At 35.5% G+C, this 9659-nt stretch overlaps 2 protein-coding genes across 5 annotated transcripts; one reads left to right on the top strand and one right to left on the bottom strand.

Moving 5' to 3' along the window:
- Window positions 4879–5770, top strand: LOC105175244. The gene has a single exon (XM_011097628.2). The coding sequence runs from the start codon at window positions 4987–4989 to the stop codon at window positions 5581–5583; it is 597 nt and encodes a 198-aa protein (XP_011095930.1). The 5' UTR covers window positions 4879–4986; the 3' UTR covers window positions 5584–5770.
- LOC105175242 (TPD1 protein homolog 1) lies at window positions 7024–9065 on the bottom strand. Of its 4 annotated transcripts, none has more exons than XM_011097626.2 (4): window positions 8986–9065; window positions 8538–8641; window positions 7765–7896; window positions 7024–7649 (listed from the first exon to the last, which is right to left on the bottom strand). In XM_011097626.2, the coding sequence occupies exons 2-4, from the start codon at window positions 8617–8619 to the stop codon at window positions 7255–7257; spliced, it is 609 nt and encodes a 202-aa protein (XP_011095928.1). In that variant the 5' UTR covers window positions 8620–8641; window positions 8986–9065; the 3' UTR covers window positions 7024–7254. The 4 variants fall into 4 exon arrangements, with proteins under 4 accessions (XP_011095928.1, XP_011095926.1, XP_011095925.1 ...); XM_011097624.2 differs by lacking the exon at window positions 8986–9065 and adding an exon at window positions 8809–8874; XM_011097623.2 differs by lacking the exon at window positions 8986–9065 and adding an exon at window positions 8855–8874.

Below are 9659 nucleotides of genomic sequence, written 5' to 3'. Positions count from 1 at the left end.
CCTGATTGTGAGACATCCTGATCAAGCAGAACATAAGACTAAGTGCTCGAGATAAAACATGCATTTCATCAGTGACCCCTTTACATAGAATAAGCAATTCAAGGTATGATCACCAAGAATTATTGCAAAACCAATCTGATCAACCAGAAAATAACAAAAGACTAAGTAATGAAAACAAAAAACATGCATTTTGCATGTGATCACATTCATGAAATTATCAAGAAACACAGAAACACCAACAGGTTTTAAGTAGAACATAGTGAAGGACAAAGTGTTGTAAATAAGATATGCATTTCACCTGTGACCCCTTTTATGAAATAATCAGTTCAAGTTATGATCATCCAGAAATATAGCAAAAACATCCGGATCAAGAGGACAAGATAAAGGATTAAGCATTAAACAGACATGCATGTCACAAGTGACACATGAAATGAGCAATTCAAGCTATGATCATCAAGAATTACACCAGACCATGTACGACAAAACCAAAATTCTACAAAAATCCTAAATAAATTATAGTTTCTGCTAAACATGGAAATAAAATAAACCAAAAAGAAACCACCAAAAAAGAAAAAAAAATGAACAATTAGATAAAGCTCAGAAAGCGGCTAGAAAAGATTCTAAACGAGAAATAAGAATTCAAAACAGAAAGAACAACCTTCAGATTCCTGAACTAAACAAAAAGATCGCATCTTTTCACAAAATCAAAAATGGGTTTCCGCCAGTTTCGACCAAGTTCATTCAGCACCATCCACATACAATGATTAAGTAAAGCAGCATTCACAAAACTGATGAAATAAACGCACAGAATCCTACGAACCTTATGGGCTATAACGCAAGAACTGGAAGAATGACAAGGCAAAGAAGAAGGAAACAAGAGTGCAGATAAACACCAGAGGAGAAAATTCTGAAACAGAGCTGAAAAAAGCAGGTGGGAATGAGTTCAGCGCAGAGAAAAGAGACAAAAGGTGAGTAGGATGTTTGGTGGCAGCTTTTGGCGGTTCAGGGTTAAATGACAGTAGCGAACAAGTAACGGAAGAGAGTGCATAAATATGAGAGAGAAACAAGAGACGGAGACGGTGGCGTTGGCGTTGGCGGGCGCTGGCTGAGGCCAAGTGCCATCTCTGTACCATACACTGCTGCTTTGTGGGTCGTACTTTTGAGTTTTTGCGCTAAACTTTGGAAATCTTTTTCATTTTGATTTTCCGTCTTTCATGGGCTGCTGCTGCTCCATCTTCTTCTTCTCGGTTTTTTCTTTTATTTTTTATTTTTTAAATATATGGTAAATGTAGGAAAATTACAATATATTACAATAATTACATTGAGATATTAATAACTAAATTTAGTATTAATGAATATACAAATAATAGTACTGAAATTGAAATGGGGGAGATTAATTACATTAATTTTAATTGGGAGTCTTGGCTGTTAATTAAATCATGATAATGAGGGTATAAGATTGGGTGCGATAAGATGAATTTAATTGTGTCTCAATAATGAGGACAGGAAATTGCCAATATTTCTCTCTATTTCCATGAAACGCTAGATTGCCTAATTATTGCGTTTTTCAATTAATGATTCCCACGACTTGATTGCCTCATTTAAGCCATGCTGCTATTTATCATGGAGTGATGCAATATCTGAATTTATTAACTTGACAAATATTCCAAAATTAATTAGATTTTTCTCTTTCATTCTTACTTATTTTTATGATTTGAAAGTTTGAATCCATTCTATACTTTCAAATTGGTTAAGTGTAGTTAGCCATAAGAAGAAACAATGTATTAATTCAGTTTTTCTATTTCTGAACCATAAATTCTTATCTAAATACAGCTTATAAGAAAGCAAACCAAAATCCATAGATTCGTACTAATATAATTCAAACACAATACAACTGCTCCCAAGCAAAAATATTTTTGATGTGTTTAAAATTTTAATTTACAATTAAAAATAAGTAGCTTATAAAATCTCATCCCTGAATAAAGAAATAATGTGCTTATTACCATCAGTAGCCACTTCTAAATAATTTGCATGGATGTACAATTCCATCAGCAATATAAGTTCCAGTAGATGAAGATACGGAAGAGGAGAAACACGGTACTGCTAGCAGTTGCCCACGAGCATCAACAAGCGATCATAAAAAACAGCCCTTCAAACGTGGAGCTGCTATCTGCACACTTCACTCACGAATCATGACAATGCCAATAAGAATCTATGATAAATCTACATGACTTGACTACTACCTATGGAAATGGAACCAATGGTGTAAGTCATGCAGACTAGAGTTTCCACAGTCTTCTTATGTTACCCTCAAGAATCAAGTCCAGCTTTGAAGCCTAACTACATCCCTCCTAAGTGATGACTACAACACTTGCACATATTAAAGATTAGCCAGGACAGAGAAAAACAACACATGCAGGCATCTCAAAGGAAAATACTGGCACATATTTATGTATAAAGTAAAATATAGATACGTCCTTAAATCGGCTGAATCGAGAAAACACATAATCCAAATGTAATCAGTCCTTAACTTTACAATACAAAACAACTTCATTTATACTATGTATCTCCTAGTAGGACCAAGAAAATGAACTCTAGCCTAAGCTCTGCTCCACAACACTGCCGCACAAAGCCTCAACATCAAATCTATTCCCAAAAACTTGGCCAAAACATAAAATTCAAATGATTCAAAAGGTATAGAGCATCTAAAATCCTTGACAAAAACTATGTAAATTCAATAAATTTGCGTAGGCAAAACCCCAAATACACAAAATATCCAAGTCTGCAAACCCCGTGAAGCTAAACTTCCAGATTCTCCACCATTAACTACAAAATTAAAGCTAGCTATTACAGTTTGTTAGATCCCAAAGCAAGGTCTGCCCATATGCATATAGGCCCTTCTCCAAACTTAGCAAGTGATACAATTTCTTCTTCCAACGCTAAACCCATAATATGGTATTTCAAGCCTCTGCTCACAACACAAGAAAAATAGAAGAAAGGAATTCTATCTAACAAATGACTTCATGAGAAACGATCATTAGTAGAGGTTTTTTTCTCAACTTTATTAAATCCTATTTTACCTTTTTCTCCCCAAAAAATGTCGAATCGAGCCATTATAAAGAACACCTTGATGTATCAAGGTTGATTTCCTAGCGTATTGGGAGAAGATATCAAAGTCGTAGTTTACCTTAATTAATACAGAAGCTTCGCAAAGACGAGGTGGTCCATGATTTAGAAACAAGTAAATACGCATAGAAAGTAAAAGTAAAGATGAAACATCCAGAAAGACACATAACCAGTTGCGGTTTAGAACTATAATTTAACCGGAACCGTAGAAGAGTGGAGAGGTGGACTTTCTCCGATCATCACCGTGACAACAGGATTTGAGATTTTTCTTTTCTTGAATGAAATTGGAACGAATTCGAGATCTGGATTTGAAGAAAGATACGCACCGCGGCATCTGAACTCCATTCACATATACTAGCGAAACCAATTTCGATTTAGAACGTTAATTTGACCGGAACCCTAGAATCTTCCAGAGAACGTACGACTTTCTACAATCGTCACCATTACAGCAGGAGTTGAAATTTCCTTTTTTTCTTTTCTTATGGGAAAGAATTTAAGATCTTGATTTGAAGAAAGGTATGCAGCGCAGGCTTTGAACTCCATCCATACATAGTTCGTAGCGAAACAAACTTCAAATTAGTACGTTAGTTTAAGCGGAACCCTAGAATCGCTGAGAGGAGGATTTCTCCGATCATCACCATGAGAGCAGGATGTGAGATTTTCCTTCTCTTGATGTAAAGAATTTGAGATCTTGATTCAAAAAATAGATACAGCGCGCGGCGTTCGAACTCCCTTCTTATATAGTAGCCAAAACGCGGGTGCCGGACGTCGGTGGCCAACGGTCAAGTCGCCAATCTTAATAACCCGCCTCTATTATAAACGCGTCTCTTACAGATGAACCCATTTAACACCCATCGGGTTTAGGATCAACCCAGTCCAGGACCACTTGATCCTCAACTGGACCTAAGTCGGTCAATTTTTATTAATAAAAATAATACATGATATATAAATCTTATTTTATTTTTTTAAATTGATTGTCCTAACAGATTTTTTATATTTTTAAAATTCTAATAATCATTATTTTATTGTATTACTTTTAAATTTTCAATATTTTAATTCAATAATACTTTTTATTTATTTTTTTAAAATTTATTTTAAGTTCTTTTTGAATTTATTATCATCTAAATTTATTATTGTAAGCTTGTTCATCAAGTTATTATTTAAATTCATTATATAGCCTTATCTATTATATTTTAGTTATAATATTTTGTGTGATTTAATTATTATTTATTTTATTCCATAAATACAAGGATAAATCTAAATACTTGTTCAAAAAAAAATCTTAATTTCATTAAAAAAATAAAAATATAACAAGTATATTTCACAGCCTGGTTGGGTTCTGGACTAGGTCTTAACCAAAATAGTTCATAAACTTCATTAGAATTTATAATAGATCGAATTGGGCTCATTAAAAATATGGGACCACCCCAGGATTGATCATGAACAATAGTGAGTTGAATCTAAATCGGATTTTTCTGAGCTAATTCGTGCCGATCTTGAGTCGGTCCAGTTCAGCCATTATTATTAGAATTTTTTAAAAATACTTAGTAAAATATTAAATATTTTCAAATTGTATTTAGCTTAAAATCCTCTTTCTTGAATTTTGAAATTGTTCCATTGTGAATAGATTTGTATTTACGTGGGCCTCTTAAGTGGAGTAAAGCTAAAGGCCCATTTATTTAGTGGGCTTCTTACACAGAATAAATACATTCACCACTATCCTCTAGTCCACAGGCCCATTTTATAGCTTGAGATAAGGCAAGAAAATCAACAATCTCCGACCTCCACCACCACCACCCATCTAATTCCAAAGACAGGCACTCATAACATCATGTTCTGATCTCAAACTTGCAATCAAAGATGAAGGCACTGAGGTTTCAGCTGCATTTGAACCACCCAAATGTCAGCAACCCAGGAGTTAATTTCCCAATAATCATCCCCATGAAAGCCAAATCCAAGCTTATCTACCACCCCTCTTCACCACCCTCCAAATCATCCTCCAATGTTTACAATTCAAGAACTAAAAGAATTACAACCCATACAGACAAACCCCTCCTGCTAGAAGTCACATCCCCCAAGTCGGAGAAATTTTCAACATGGGATGAATTGCCCGTACTAATTTCAAAAGAGCATTCAAGAATGGTGATAGTTGGGGCTATGTCTTTAGGGGTTGCACTTTTCTTGATGGGGTTTGATGATCACAAGGCGTTGGCTTTGGGGCCGGAAGGCCCATTGGTGGAAGAATTCTGGGACAATATGAGGAGATATGCACTCTATGCATTGACGGTGAGTACGGGTGCTATTTACACTCTTTTGCAGCCTATACTGGAGTTGCTGAAGAATCCCATCTCTGCAATCCTCGTCCTGACCATTATTGGAGGTAGCATTTTCATTGTGTCTCAAGTGGTGACGGCTATGGTTGGCTTGTCTGACTTTTCTTATGATTATAACTATTAGAGAGTGCTTTCAGACCGCGGGCTGCTGCTTGTTCTTCTTGTTCATGTCTTTCTAATATGTCCGTACTGATATTACATAATCCAATTAAATTCCAAGCAAGCTATAAATTTAGCTTGAGCTCACTAAAATACGTATCGTCGATTGGATTTTTATTTTCTATCTTGCAATTACACAATAATTGTACATTTGGCTGTTGGATATTAGAGTCTACAATTAAGACCATTTACTTATTATATAGTGACAGTTTAAAACCTACAATTCTTTTATTATTGGATTTGAAATCAAACCAAATACTAGACAACCTGAAGTAGTAGGAAATCATGGTAATAGTTGAAATTAAGAGATACAGACTACACCCTTAAGAGATCTAGAGGGAAACATGATGACGACGAGAGTAATGTACGTGATATTCAGACTTTGAAGTTCATGCTGTGTGTGTGTATATATATATATCTTGTGTGTGATATTCAGACCCACATACAAATTATTAGTTTGATGTTATCTGAGAAGTGTGGCGTTGGGGGGGCGTGCTAATTTATAGCAACAGGTCCGACTCCCTTGTTTGTCAATTTTCATATTTTTTCAGTAAGAAAAAATAGGGGGTCAGGAGGTAGCGTAGCAATTTTCCTGAGTCAGTGGGCGCTTTAATTTGCAGTGTGTGATACTTGGAATGCAATGCACACAGTCTTGCTATTATTGAACTGTTATATTTAAACTTCATCTTTGGGGTTTTCTCTCTGACAGGCTAAAGTAGTAATAAATGGACATAAAAGTTTAATGATACTTAACTGGGGACATGCATGGTCATGGACGATTTCTCTTCATAAGTATCTTGAAAAAATCAACGCTGACATAGTAAAAGGAAGATACCCTAATTACTCGTGTTCAGGAGTCAAATGGAAACCTGAGATGGGGATCATGGTTTGGCATGGACTTGGTAACATGTATGGTAATTGGTATATAAATTATTCGATTAGTCACTGTATGATGCAGTGATGCTTTTACCTTTGTTTTCAGTTAGGATGCGCGAACATCCTCATTTCTGTCTAATGGAAGACAAAAGGTAACTTATCTGCGCGCGACTTGTCCTACATTTATCAAACCTGCCATAATCTTTCACCATTTAACCAAGTTTGGGGTAATTAAACAACATTTGACATTTGTGCCTCCTCCCATGTTTCACTTTTCTTACACAGCTGCAGTACTGTTTCAGTTTTAATTTAACCAAGCTACGTACCTACCGTTCAATGGATAACTCAAAGATAAATTAAAGGGTTGCCCGATCTTAATGGTCAATTTGGATGAATTAAAAAAGAATTAGTGAAACTGAAAGCAATCAGTGTCCTTTCCATATTTTTGCTGATTAAAGTTTGTTATATATAAAGCAAAAAAAAAGGGTAATTAGACTGATAGTCGTCTTCCCCATCATACGCTCTGGACTTACAAATACAAACACGGGCAACGTTTATTAATACTTAATTACTAATACAAAGATGATAAGTACTCCATTAGCATAAATTTACATATGATACACACACTTGCGTACGTGGCTGGCTAGGAAGCTCTACATGCATGCCACTTTATTTATATATATATATATATATATATATATATTAGGATTGACTAACAGTTAACTATGAGTTAATATATATATATATAGGTAGTAATTAATTAGCAGGAAACGGATGAGACAGAAAGTGGGTACATGAAGGTGTTGGCATACTGGAAAGAAAGGGATTCTCCCGGATTAAGTGGCTCCCCGTCGTTGACAAGGCAATCGTCGTACCCGATCCTCTTGAAAATGCTTGGATTAATCAATCTGGCGGAGCTGAACCACCCGCAGCTCAGGTGGATGTCGGAAATGCTACATGAACTCTCTGACACACACACGTTCTGGATTTCGACAGTGTACGTGGGAATCCCGTTTGGGAGCGGGGACGTTGCCCCTTGAAATACCAGGATGCTGTCCTTGGAACATTGGCCTGTACCGGTGCCGATCCGGTTCATTGATCCATCTCCGCCGTCATTGTCATTACCCCCACCACCTTCACCAATATCGTCTTGTTCTGTCGGAAAATTAAAATGAAAAAAGAGAGAGAACTAAGGATTTATTCAAATTAGTTAAGATTAGGAATTAATGAAAGGAAAATGGAGTTTGGACGTAGGCTGTATCAGTAGTACTTGAAGTGATGAGTAGCTTCCTGGCAGTGGGTGTATGATGATGATGATGATGGTTTATGTTGGAAAGGAGTAGTTCTTCATGACTGCCACCTTCATAATCAACTGGTTCCAATGCGCCATAAATACCCACCACTGCGTTACCAAATTAAGTACTTGAAATATGTTGGATATAACAATTATCTGCCTCAGTCCTCTATTCACACACACACACACACACATATATATATATATATATATATAATTAAGTATTAATTTGAGATTCAAATTACAAGACATCGAAAGAGAAAGTAAAAAACAAAATAAAGCAAAGAAGAAAATGATTTGATTTCATTTTTTCTTTCACAAGAAAGAAATATAAGGCAAAACTGGAAAAGTGTTGGAACTCATACATAAAGGGAAGCATGCATGCACCTGGTTGCAGAAAATTAATCAGTGGATCAAAACAAAATAAATAACATTTCAAAAACATATACGGAATTTGCCATCTCCATTCAGATCAGTTGTGTCGATCGATCTTCCTCTTTTTCCTTAATTTTGAAAAAACAAAAATGTGAATTGAAATTGAATTCTTTGGTCTCCGTTTCCAGGCCCTCAGCATATAATTAAGTACCATTTTTGTTTATGAAAAAGAAAATGCAAATATTGAAGTGGTACAATATGCATCATCAACACACAGTATGAATTCAGATATTGCCCAAACATACATGCATATATATATATATATATATATATAGAGAGAGAGAGAGAGAGAGATGGAGTAATATATATTATACCCAAAAGAAGCATAAAAACAAAAGCAAAACCCTTAACCATGCACGCCTTCCATCCACCTTCACTACTTTTCAGATTTTTCATCCTCAGGATCAGTCCTTTAACCCTGCACATAAAAACAGAAAATTACAAGTCTCTCCTGAAACTTAACTTGAAGAAGAAGAAGAAGGAAAAAGCGAAAATGCAGAAGAACAAAACACGAACAGGGATACACACACACACAAAGCCTAATTAAATAGACTTGTAATTAAAGAAGGTCTAGAATATATATGCATTTTGTGTTAGAATGATGATGCATGCAGCAGTATCCCCTCATCACCCCATTGCACAGGGAAGAGACGACTGGGAATGTGTGAAATGCGCTTGAGATTAATGGAACTGTGTACCCAAACCTGGAAACAAATCTAATTAATGTGAGAGAGAACAGATGTAGAGAGAGAGAGAGCAGACCTCTGTCTATTGTGTGATGTTAGTAGGTAGAGCGCTTAATTTATCAAATTTATAGCACTACGGGAAGTCGGGAACCATGCACTACTCTCAAATTACTTTATTGCCATATCTTTTCAATCTCAATAGGAGTAGCTATTGCTGTAGGGGGTTAGCTCTCTCTCTCTCTCTCTCTCACCTTTTTTTACTAGACTATTAATTAGTCCTTGATCACTCGTGTTGTTTTGGAGGTTGATTAATCATTGCAGCAGTGCATCACTTTAGTTGTTTTCCTTCTTACATTATCATCCATCATTCACACACTTCTATATTATTCTTTTTAAAAAAATGAGGTATATCATGTTACGATTGAATATAATTAGGGTTACTGCCCTCTCAAAGGACCCGTAACACATGGATTCATTCATCCCAATTTTGGAGCCAATGTCCCAAAATTATGACTCCAAAATATAATTACAACATTTTCTCTTTACGATAATTATTAGAATAAAACTAAATTATTGACTTTTAAATGACAGATTTAATACTTGAAAAATAAAACTCGTTTTAAGACATCCGAAAGAGATGGAGTGAGTGTATCATTTCCAGTTATGACACTACTTTTGTTTACGTCTTATTGCGTTTATTAACCATCGTTGTACTTTAGATTCGTAGGTCACATCGTGTATTGAACCATG

This window comes from Sesamum indicum, linkage group LG12 (assembly GCF_000512975.1).
Source record: "Sesamum indicum cultivar Zhongzhi No. 13 linkage group LG12, S_indicum_v1.0, whole genome shotgun sequence".
Taxonomy (NCBI): Eukaryota; Viridiplantae; Streptophyta; class Magnoliopsida; order Lamiales; family Pedaliaceae; genus Sesamum; species Sesamum indicum.
The sequence above is the reverse complement of the archived record's forward strand: the minus strand, read 5'-3'. Positions and strand labels throughout refer to the sequence as shown.